This window comes from Tasmannia lanceolata, unplaced genomic scaffold, assembly GCF_043159265.1.
Source record: "Tasmannia lanceolata isolate RefF3 unplaced genomic scaffold, GAP_Taslan_0.1 ptg000009l, whole genome shotgun sequence".
NCBI classification, from domain to species: domain Eukaryota; kingdom Viridiplantae; phylum Streptophyta; class Magnoliopsida; order Canellales; family Winteraceae; genus Tasmannia; species Tasmannia lanceolata.
Window position 1 is genome coordinate 484248 of NW_027518686.1, and position 12177 is coordinate 496424.

At 41.0% G+C, this 12177-nt stretch overlaps 1 protein-coding gene across 2 annotated transcripts; it reads right to left on the bottom strand.

Annotated features, from left to right (window-relative positions):
- Positions 1-4658: 4658 nt before the first annotated feature.
- Positions 4659-8596, bottom strand: LOC143885809 (cyclic dof factor 1-like). Of its 2 annotated transcripts, none has more exons than XM_077389867.1 (2): positions 8341-8596; positions 4659-6311 (listed from the first exon to the last, which is right to left on the bottom strand). In XM_077389867.1, exons 1-2 carry the CDS (start codon positions 8518-8520, stop codon positions 5067-5069), a joined length of 1425 nt encoding a protein of 474 aa, XP_077245982.1. In that variant the 5' UTR covers positions 8521-8596; the 3' UTR covers positions 4659-5066. The 2 variants fall into 2 exon arrangements, with proteins under 2 accessions (XP_077245982.1, XP_077245983.1); XM_077389868.1 differs by having other exon boundaries at positions 4659-6768; positions 8341-8480.
- Between the last annotated feature and the right edge of the window lie 3581 nt (positions 8597-12177).

Sequence of the window (12177 nt, forward strand, 5' to 3'; positions counted from 1 at the left end):
AGTGGAAGATCGTGTTTCTCGCTCCTGGAGTAGGCTTGGCCGAACCACTTAAAGTCTTGGTGTTCATCTTGTGGCTTGTTTATTTATTTTACTTTTCCGTTTAATTTTGCACGATTAGATCAGATTGCCCGGCGGATTTTCTAAACATAGGCTATTGGGCATAAGTGATTGTTGCATGATTTCCGACATGTACATGATGATTTTATCTTGTGTTGTAAGCATGCTTGATCCGCCTCTTATAGTGATTTGGCTACTCGGGTGAGCGTTAAGCTCACTTCATTATATTCTTATGTTTTTCGAATCCTGAGTATGGATTTGAGCCGCGGGATACAGGCGAGTGAGGATTTAGCCTAGCGGAACTAGGGGTGCAACTTGGGTTGGGTTGAACCCGAACCCGACGGGTTGAACCCGATTTTTGGGCGGGTTGGGTTGACCAATTTCGGGTTGGGTTCGGGTCCGGGTTGGGATTTGGCAACCCAACTTAAATTCAGGTTGGATTGGGTTGGGGACCAAGCAACCCAACCCGACCCATGAACCCGCCAAAGATAAACACAGTTTGTCGGTATACATGTTTTTTTTATAGTTTTTGACCTTTTGTTGACTTTTTTGTTTTGTCTTTCCTGCCTAACAATTATAATACTTATTTAATATTTCCTATTAACTTATATCCAAAAAGTAAAGGCAAACAACCAACTAAAGTACAAAGTAAACAGGTGATTGTCATAGAAATCGGGTCGGATTGGGTTCGGGTTAGGGAAAAATCAATTTAGGTTGGGTTGGGTTAGGGTTGGGAGTTGAAGTTTTCGGGTTGGGTTGGGTTGACTTGACCTCAACCCGACCCGAGTTGCACCCCTAAGCGGAACCTCACCAGAACAACTTATTTCATTTAGAATTGCTGACAAGGACACTTCTGTTGGATTTTAATTAGTTATTATGATCATTTGAGAAGTAATTTATTTCGAGAATTAATTTAAGACCTATTGATGATGAAATTAATTGTTGGATTTCCCCCGCTCACAGTTGTTCCAGGTGATTGGATGGAAAGTCAGCCTTGCGTGCCCTTGTGGGTGACCCACGGAAGGGGTGGAGCTGTTGTGGACCCAGGCACATCAATTGTGCGCCAAAAATCAAATGCGGGTCTGATCTGACGGATAGGATTGTCCAGTTCACAGATCCCATTTGTTCCTGAAAAGATCAGATTTTCCCAATACAACAACCCAAACTGATGAGATACTTCAGATTAGGGGTGTAAGCGAGCCGAGCCGAGCCAAGCTTGGCCAGGCTCGGCTCGTTAAGCTCAAAAGCTCGGCGCGGGCTCGAATCAGGCTCGGCTCGGCTCAGCTCGGCCAGGCTCGCGAGCGGCTTTACCGAGCTTTTTTTTCACACCCCTCATCTTCCCTGGACAGCCCTATATAGTGTAATTTCACTACTTTTTTTACACTATGGGGGTGGTCCAAGTAACAAATGGGGTTCCTAAAATGAAGTGACATATTTTGCCTCCCTCTTTTACTCCCTAGACAACCCTTTTAGTGTATATATTAATATATAATATATATATTTAAATATATTAAATTCTTAACGAGCCTTAACGAGCCGAGCCGAGCCGGGCCTAAATCGGGCTCGGCTCGTTAAGCTTAACGAGCCTGAGAGCCGGCTCGGCTCGGCTCGTTAAGGATTCGAGCCAAGCTCGAGCGAGCTTCCGAGCCCGAGCCAAAATTGACACCCTTACTTCAGATAACATGCAACCCATCATGCGCCGGGATTAGCGCTAGGCACTTAACTGGAGTTAGACAATCTGGGCCATTGGATTGATGGTTGCGACGGGCAATCAAGTTCTAACATCGATAGGACGGCTATGATTGTACTGACTCCATCTAGCTCAACTACCCACAGTTTTTGGCATAAGGTCAAATTCTAGTGTATGACAGAAGACTGAATTTTATTTATTTATTTGTGAATGGTGACAGAAGACTGAATTTAGCATTAGTAGAGCTTAATCAAGATCATCAAGGCAAATATCATATAATAAGTACGCTGAATCTGACCGCTAGGATTGTCTGGCCCCACATCTTTTATAGTGGCCTGAAAAGATCAAATTGCTCTCAAACCTGGCTACATTTGTGGCTGTGAGACCAACACATAATGGAAATCAAGTATACAGATAGGAAAAAAGGCCTCTTGTCTTCTTCTAAAAGGAAGAAAAGGAAGGAAAGAAATATGTGGAGGAGGTTCTTGGAAAGTAACATGCATTTGGTCCCACAACAACTGAGCTTATAGGAATCATGTGGTCCACCATTGATTCTCAGCAACAAATATCTGATGCTTGGTCCTGGCTTTCAGTGAAAATGACCAAACTGTTGTACACTTATTATGAAAAAGATGAAGTTGTTTGGCATATCTGGTAAAAAGATGAAATGTAAATAGCTTTGAATGCAGATGAAATGAGAAATGTAAGTTCGGTAAGTCTCCTGTAAGAAAATGACATCTTTGAACTACGGGTGCAACTCGGATCGGGTTGGGTCGGGTCGGGTTGAGGCCAACCCTAACCCAACCTGGGATAGCATTCCCTCAACCCTAACCCAACCCAACCCCACCCAAGCCTCGGGTTGAGGATGGTCAACCCTAACCCAACCCGCCTCCAAATTGGGTCAGGTTGACTTGGGTTGGATTCGGGTTCATCTAGGGCGAAATAGAGAAATACACAGAAAAAAAAACATAATCCTCATGATTTGATAAACTTAGAAGATGGAGGTCGGGTTCAGGTCGGATCGGGTTGCCAAGGCATCAACCCTAACCCAACCCGAAATTAGATCTGGCTGGTTTTCCCAACCCAACCCGAGAAAATGCCAACCCAACCCATGCCAAAATCTGGTTCAACCCGTCGGGTTCGGGTTGAGCCCGGCCCAAGTTGCACCCCGACTTTGAACAGATTTCGCAGTACTTCTCACACAAGTTGTTCAACCAATCTCACATTTATTTCTTCGTTCAACAAATTCTTGAGATTTCTCAATGCTGCGTGAGCCTGACAGTGTTGAATAAAAATGTTGGAATTTCTTGCGGAAAGCTAAGTTGTGTAGACAGTATACATACTAGGACTCGGATGATGTTGTACAAATATCTTGGATTCTGACATTATACAGGACCCTAACAGACTAATGTTTTTGATGCACACAGGTCGAGCTCTACGGTCAGCTCGCTGGGGTGCAGGGGCAGCGCACCCTTGCTAGAGTTTCCCAAGCAGCGCCCAAGAAGGAAAATTTAATTTACGGTTTTGCTGTACAGGGTATTTCAGTAGTTTTCTTGATGTGGCGGCATTGATATATAAACCACGTGTTAGGGTTACAGGTAGCTAGCTTTTCTCTCGGTTTTTTTGGGTAAAAAAAGAGAGTTTTGTAACCCTAAAACCGAAATAGTGAAGTTCTTCACCCGTGGACGTAGGCACAGTGCTGAACCACGTAAATCTTGTCTTTATTCTTATGTTGCTCGGATCTTTTGCTTTTTGATCCTTGTTGAGGAGGTATTTCTCGGTTTTCTACAAATGAGGACTTAGGTACAGTCAAATTTTCATGAACTCAGATGAGTAAAAGGAGTTTTGACTGATTTACTAGGATAAAACTCTGACTCGAGTGAGAACTCAGCCATGGGAAAAGGAAGTCAACGATTGACACGGGAGTGAAGCCACCTAATTCATGTTTGCTCTGTTTGGATGCCATTAATTCGTTGGGAGATCTATATCCCAACGGTCAAAGGGGAGATTAAAGGGGAGATCTAAAGTAGATTAGTCAACGGGGAGATTAAGGGTGGAAGAAAGAAACATTGTTTGGTTTGTCTTGCAAATATGGGATGGGGGGGGGGGGGTTGGGATAAGGGCAAAAAGATCTCCCCAAGATCTTCTCCACAAATTTCTTTGATTTGAAGAAATTTGGAGAGAAGATCTCGAGCGCGCCACATCACCCGACCGTCGCCGGACAGTGCTAGTGGAAGAAGATCTCAAGAAGATGTTCTCCCGTCAATCTTCTTAAAAATAGCCAACCAAAATTTAGCAGTTGGAAACTTGTTTTCCTGATCCCGACATCATGCTAAATGGTCTACATTATTGAATTGCAGTATGAAAAAACAACAGAAGTTGGTGAAGAATATTATAGGGGAGTGAAAAGAAAAGGATACCTTTTCATGATGTTATCTTCAACCTAATCTTTCCACCTGTTTCCCTAAGCGGTCCTCACTATGGGCCCAGAAAAAGAAAGATGCTCGAAAGAAAAATTCATATTTATCTTCAAAAACAAGAGATGGCCTTTTCAACAAGAACCTTTTCTTTTATTTAGGATATTTTCCAATATTTTTTTGCCTCTGCTTGGATTATTTAAAGCACACTTGAATGGCTTTTCAACACCTTGGCCTCCTCCAGACCTATATATTTGAAATCTTTGTATGTTTCCTAAGATACCAAAGGAGGACAGTCTTTCACTCTTCAACACAGAATACAACAGACCAATTTCTGAAATTAAAATTAAAGACCAAATATCTTAAGCAAAATAGATCACTCAAGGAACCTAACACCATGACATACTACCACACCTACTAAGTAATGCATGAGTCAAATACACATTTCTTTGAAAATAGATGTCCATTGAGTGTCCTTAATTCAAAAGATAAGAGGGAAAAAAAGAACTTGAGTTGGATTCATAGATGTTTATAGATTTATTCTATTACATCTGAAAATCCTATTTCTTTCTTCCCTCTCTCACTATCTCATATATTTGCACACATATAGGCAAACTCACCAAACCATTAGAACTAAGAAAATAAACATGTTCATACTGCCACAGTGGAAGTTAAACAAACCATTGGCTATTTGAGCTACTATGAAATTCGCTCTTCCAAAGCAACACCCAGAGAAATTCCTCATAAGTCTTTCTCACAATTGGGTTGCCATGCCAATTCTTTCAATACAACCTTTTGCACAAAGCTTGGTGTAGTACAGTGCCAAAGCTCAGTGGTACATATTCATTACCACGAGCTGAAGCTCCCAAAATTTACAAGATTTTCACCAGTTCACTGATCCTCTACGAGCTCTCGCGAAAGTTAAGTGAGCGCGAAAGTGCAGCAGGGTTGGCGTGCAAGACATGGGAGGTTTCGGCTGTATGATTCTTGTCGTCGACCTTTGATTGGAACGCCTTGAAAAACCCTCCACTATTCATTGAATCCTCCTTGTCATTTTTAATCCCAAGAGTTTCCCATATCGAGCTCCTCTCAGCTTCACCGTTGTCATCAATCCTCAAACTTTTAGGAACCCACAAACATTTTTCCGAGTTGTTGTGTTTGACTGTGTCTTCTTTAGGAATGACTCCTTCTCTTGGATGCTTTCCTAAGGTTGGAGAATTCGACCCAGAGCCCGGGGAACCAGTGTTTGGAGAAGTAGACGGGGGTGATATCCAAGGAATACTCCAAGGGCCTTGGATAGAACAACCCCAATAAGGTGGTGCAGGGTAAAATGATAAGGGAAAGCTTGGAGGATAAAAAGAAGGTGGTGGTGCTAGTTGAGGGCTCCATTGAGTTGAATTACATGGATAAGTCCATGGAAAACATGGCATTTGAGGCGGGAATTGTTGACACTTTTGCATTGGCTCTTGCAAGTTTGCCCGATTACCTTCGTCGGTCAAATTTGAAGCCAAGACAGAAGATTCACTTGAGTGCTCATCGCCAATTTCTCCTCCACATGACACTGGAATTCTTTGTTCCTCACGTCTATGAAACCCATTCCTCATTGTTTTCTCGGCGAGGCTCAACACAGATGCCATAGACTCACATAGTTTTCCATCTGAGCTGAAACTGAGAACGGTGGTATTGGGTTTGCATGGAGCAAGATGGATTTTTTCGTGTGCATCTGTTTGGAGAGATTCAGATACAGTAATGTGCCGATAATGTGAGGCAGAGTTCTTGGTCTTTCGACGCCCGGCTCCTACAGGGACATTCCTCATTGTCCCTCCAGAAGTCCAATATCGCTGGCAGTTCTTACAGAAATGTCGGGGTTGGTTGACATTGTAATTGTTGTAGTAACAGAACTTTGTGTCGAGGCTGTTACAACGAGGACATGGAAGTATCTTGTCTGGTTTCTTTAGTGTCTTCTCTTTTGAGTCATTCTGTTCTTCTGGTTTCAGTTCGTCCACTTCTTCTGTTTTTTTGTCTACAGAAGGTGTTTTCGGGTCCTCATTTACCATTGAGGACTTGGCTTGTTCAGTTAACTTTTCCGAGGGGGGCTGATCTTTCTCTTTCTCTTTTACTTCAGTAAAATTTTGGCTTGATGGATCCTGAAAGTAAATTCCATTATTCAATAAGAAACAGCAATCAAATTATTCGCCTTCGAACAGAACCTATAGTCATTTGCAATTTTTCATTATAATTTTTACTTTCTCCGCTGCGTAAATGATCGGTTAGGCTTGGCACTAAAAATCGGTCAGGCTTGGCACCAATTGTGAGCGCCAAACTGAATAATGGACTCAAATTTTAAAGTAATTTTGAGTCCAATTATAGGTTTGGCACTAAAAATCGGTTGTCAATCTTAAACGAACAGGGCCTTACTGGTTTATCACAATAACAGAACATAATTGGGGTGGAAAAAGGTATATAAAGCAATTTATGCTTAATTCTCCCAACTATGGAAAGGTAATAAAGACTTTCCTCGTCAGTTTTAGAGACCACAACAGGAACGTTGCATGACTGAAACATGGGTCTGATATAATGTGTGGAGAGGAAAGATTGCCATTTCTGCATAAAAGTCCAAGATAGTTCAACATTCCATAACTAAAAATGCTCTGCTTTTATGGTCATAACATTTAGAGAAAAGAGCCCAATTGGGAATAGGTAATCAATGGTAACTTTATGCGTATTTGATCGATGTTAATTACACGAGAGATATTCAGCAAATGGCAAAATTACATGCAATCGAAGTGGCTAATGTCCAGAAAACAACAAATTTCATTTGATTTTTTAATAATTAGATATACTATTTTTGATCAAGAATAATTAGATATACTAATCAAGGGAGGATGGTAATTGCAGATCAAAAGGTGTTAAATGTTAGAATAGATCAGAACTATTTAATGAGTAATTATGGTTAATTGTAATCATCAAAGATTAATAAAAGTACATTCACTGTCAGTTAAAACAAGAAAGAAATCGCATGAGAGCCTTTACAGATAGATCCTTACTGAAAAGAAAATACTCCAATAGGCATCACTCAATTGGAGTAAAAAAAAAAGCCATTCAAGGAAAAGTTATTAAAAAAAGGACAGGAAAAAAATCCAAAATAAAATCAAGTACAGATAAAAGAAAAGAAGAAAGAAAAGATAAATTAAAAAATGATAATAATAAAAAAACACCCAGATCCGAAAAGTAATGTACAGAAGAAGCACTAGAAGGATATAATTAGAGAGCTTGCAGATTTTGGCAAAAGATCATTCCATCTTAAAACCTATAATTACTTTTAATGATGAGAAAGCAAAAGCTTCAAACCAGAGTGCTCTGTAACACAACAGCACCCAAAAACAGTAAGAAAACTAAACAAATTCCAACCAGAACTGAAAATAATAATATTTTACAGCAAAATTAAACTGTAAATTGTCGAGGAAACTCACCCAAAACAGAAAAATATAAAATTCTCCATCCAAACTTGGACGTAACAAAAAAGATCCGAAGAACCGCAGAAAAAGAGGAACATATCCAATTTTGAGAAGAAAAACCTTTACAAAATGTCGATATAATCCCATTACAGTCTTTGGGTGTCTTCATAACTAAATTTCTCATCAGAATTCCTTTAAAACAAAATCTTCTCTAATAAACTATATGTTGTTATGAGTTATGACAACTGATAATCATCTCTTTAGAAGCAAAACCCATCAAAACCCAATTGTTATTTCCCCCAAAAACCAAAATCAAAACTTTGTAACAAAGTAATGAGATGATTTTACTAATCTTGCTTTCCTGGATTAATTACAATTAGCCCTAATGAGGGCATAAACATATAAAGAAATCAGTGTAACTATGAAAAATGATAAAGATAGAAATCCTACCTACTAAAACTAGCTTAGTTGCAAATCTAAACAAACTACCTGACCTGATCTACTCTAACACTTTGTAACAAAAAATTCGAAAGAAAAGCAACTCCAAAAAATAGTGACAGAAACAGTAAAATTACCTATATCAGAAGTGAAAATTATACCTTAATTCAGCAACAAAGAGTCAAAATAAACCATCAGAATCCCCTAAAACACAAAACCCAGAACCAAACTCTTCCAAATAAGTCTAAAAAAATAAATAAATAAATAAAATCTTTATTACCTTTTCTTCTTCTTCTTCTTCTTCTTTTCCTCCTCGTCCATCATCAGTCTTTGAGTAGAGTTCCGGGCCGAGTTCCGGACCCTCTTCAGGGCCGCCACGTGGTGCTTTCTCGTTGATTGGAGACATCGGACTAATAGTCATTCCGAACAGCTTAATAGCGGTATCTCTGGCTCCCGACATGTTTCCGAAACGAAACGAAGGGTCCGAAAACCGATACGCAAAAAATAAGTAAGAAGGGGTGCGACTTGTATAGTTGGGCTTCTCGTTGTCTCGTTTCGGTTTGCTCAGTTTAACGAGAGCCAGATGCCACGTCATCAGTGAAGTGATTCTCAGCCACAAGTTCTTGTGGCGTCGGAATTGCCATCTCAACAACTAGTGGAAAATGTGGGTCCCCGGAGATCCTAGTCAGCACCCAATAACTTAAATCGCTAACTCGGCGAATTTTGATAGTTGATCTGGTCCGTTCATCTTGTCGACTTGTCAGGAGTCTTTTGTAAGACACCTGTCCCACTATGATTGGTTATAGGGGAGCAACTGGGGGGTTTGATTTAAGAAGACAATTGGTCCCTTGTACGCGATACGATTCGTTGATCTAGATAGCGATCGGATAATCTTGGTCCTTGATTCATCAAATAATATTTAGAGTTTTGCAAAGAAAATCTTAACCATTGAATTTTTCTCTTGTGGTACTCTATTGTATGAATTCAAGATCATGAGGTTTCCATCATGATTTTCTACAAGATCAACGGCCTCAATTGCACATCATTCGGATAAAGATGTTCTCAGTGGAAATTGGCCGCTAAGATTATCAGATCTAATCAAGTACACAAGACACAAGTGGATCCCACTTGTACATGTAGGGAATTTAACCGGTAGAACTCACCCCTAAAAGCTAGCCATTAGAGGGAGGTTGCCCATTCTCTTATAACCCATCCACATCCTTTTACATTTCCGATGTGGGATCTTTTGCTTTTGCATGGAACCCCAACAACCTTCCCTTCCACGCGGAAGCAACGTGGACAATATCGCACCTACACGCTGCGGCAACGTGGAAACCATGAAATACTACACCAGGGTTTTCGAGATCTTCCCCCGGAGACATTTCCACTCTTAGAGGCAAACCAAGGTTACCACGCCTTGAGCTCTGATACCATTTGTTGGGGTCTTAACCAGGTAGCACTCACCCCTAAAAGCTAGCCATTAGAGGGAGGGTGACAATTCCCTTATAACCCCATCCACATCCCTTTACATTTATGATATGGGATCTTTTGCTTTTGCGTGGAACCCCAACAATAAATTTTCTAAATTTGGAAAGGCTATTTTTTTTTTTTTTTTTTTTTTTTTTTTTTTTTTTTTTTTTTTTTTTTTTTTTTTTTTTTTTTAACTCGGAAAGGAATGCGACCCCGGGGCGGGCCTCAGCATATTATTTATTGAAGGCACAATACAAAAGGAGGGCAAACAACCAGCCCTCTAGACCGCGACAAACAAAGGGGAACCAAAGACCCTACACAACACCACCTGCTTCGTTCATTTGCTTGGGCGAATATTTGGAAAACCATTAGTGTCGCATCTTGCAGCCCCCCGGGCTATGCGAGGCATTTCTGACCATCCATGGAAAATTTGATGAGATCTAGCTTTGCAAGCTTCATTTGCAAGAGCATCTGCCACTTGGTTACCTTCTCTAAACTGGTGCTGATGATGAGGGCCCATGAAGTCCATGAGGTCTATAATTTCGGGCCAGAAGAAAGAGATGGACCAGGGGTGGCTTCCTTTCTTAGAGATGAAGTCCATGAGAACTTTGCTGTCTGACTCTACTACGAAATTCTTGAACCCAAAGGCTTTGCATAGCCTAAGGCCGTCCAATAGAGCTCTCGCTTCAGCCACCATGTTGGTAGATGTCCCGTAGAAGAACGCAAAAGCAAATATAACTTTTGCTTTGGCATCTCGCATAACTCCACCGCCTCCCGACTCTCCTGGGTTTCCCTTGGCTGCTCCATCAATGTTCAATTTGAGCGAACCAATCATCGGACGTTCCCACCAAATCCAATTATCCCTGCTGATCTTTTGCCTCTGCGGATCAATCTGGATTTGCTCCAAAGCTAAACACTCCACCATATTGTTTTCTTTGGTGAATTTTTGGCTAGAGCTCACAGTTTTTAACTTATTTAATATTTGCTGAATCACCCAATTTGTACTTCTCTCTTTACCTTCCATTCTTCTATTACAACGTACCTTCCAGATTTCCCAAGGGATAATCAAAGCTGACATGCCAAGGAGAAATCCAGCTTGGGTGCTCCTTTTCCTGCCATATGATATCCAAGCAAGCATCCTGCTCCTTACTGGTTGCAATGGAAGAAGTTTCATGGCCCAGAGGTCTGCGAAGAACTCCCAGATTCCCCTTGCTAGGCCACTGTTACCTAACAGATGATCAACTGATTCTTCTTTACTGTGCTTACAACATTCACATTTGGATGCCATCTGGATTTTGAGATCTTTGATTCTGCTGTCCACTGGAATGGCATTGAGGAAAAGTTTCCAAGAGAAACAACCCATCTTAGGTGGGATGGAATCCCAAATACCTTGCGCCCAACTCACTTTAGGGCCACTCCTTCTACATACTTCCCAAGCCGATTTAGAGCTGAAATTACCTGACGATGTTTTTGCCCAAATGAGCTTGTCAGGCGATCGGTTGATGACGATCTTAACCTTGTCCATAATTGCATCCCAACCACCAGGAAAAAAAGGCAATATATGACTCTTCTTCCACTCTCCATTCTCATTGATCATGTCTTTGATTTTTCCCTTAAGATCGATTCCTTGGAATCCTGTTGTATATTCCACCAATGGCTTATTCCCTATCCAAATATCTGTCCAGAAAAACACCTCTCCTTTTCCAACAGTCCACCTCGCATTTTCTTGCCACAAGGGTTTTGTAGCAATAATATTTTTCCATTGTTTTGATGAGACTGCATTTGGCTCCACTAAATTTAAGTGTTTACCCCTGCTGTAGGTAGATTTCAAGAATGAGGCCCATAGCCCATGGGATTGGTGAAGCCTATGAAGAGCCTTCATTCGGAAAGCAATACATAGGTCCTCCATAGCTTTTATGCCTAATCCCCCTTCGTCTGTTGGCTTGCAAATTTTCTTCCAAGCAACCCAATGGTTTCTAGCCCCAAATTCTGAATTCCCCCACCAAAAGTTGGCCATTATACTGTCAATGCGCTGGAGAACCTTTTTTGGAGGGGATAATGTTGACAGGATGAAGATGGGAAGGCTTGATAGAACATGGTTGATTAATATAAGTTTTCCTCTAGAGGATAACATTTTCCCTTTCCATCCTTCAATCTTTTTCCGAACTTTATCTATTAGCCCATCAAAGAAACTCGCTTTAAGACGACCCGTGAATAGGGGAGCTCCTAGATACATTATAGGGGACTTCTTTTGCATGTACCCTGTACTTTTGCCAATAGCTCTTTGCCTACTGAGGGTCATCTTGTCTGATGTGGTAAAGCTGCTTTTGTTAGCGTTAACTAGCTGGCCTGACATAGCTTCATACCGCTTTAGGAATCTCATAATCTGGTTCAAGCTTGCTTTCCCTCCATTTGAAAAGATCACGGTGTCATCTGCAAACAGACAATGAGATATTGGGGTGCTATCTTTACTTCTCAAGAAATACTTAGCCTTACCCTCACGGAACAGTTTAGATATTCCTCTGCTTAGGACTTCTTCGGCAATAATAAAGAGGCAAGGAGACAAAGGATCGCCTTGTCTGAGACCCCTCGAAGATTTAAAAAATCCATTTGGTTCCCCGTTCAAAACCACTGAGAACCAGCACTT

What these genes read in the sequence shown, in the direction of transcription:
- LOC143885809 (XM_077389867.1), bottom strand. Translation starts at nt 8,520, where the DNA reads ATGTCGGGAGCCAGAGATACCGCTATTAAGCTGTTCGGAATGACTATT. An exon ending in AAGAAGAAGAAGAAGAAAAG is followed by an intron (nt 6,312 to 8,340) that starts GTAATAAAGATT and finishes ATTTACTTTCAG; the next exon opens with GATCCATCAAGCCAAAATTT.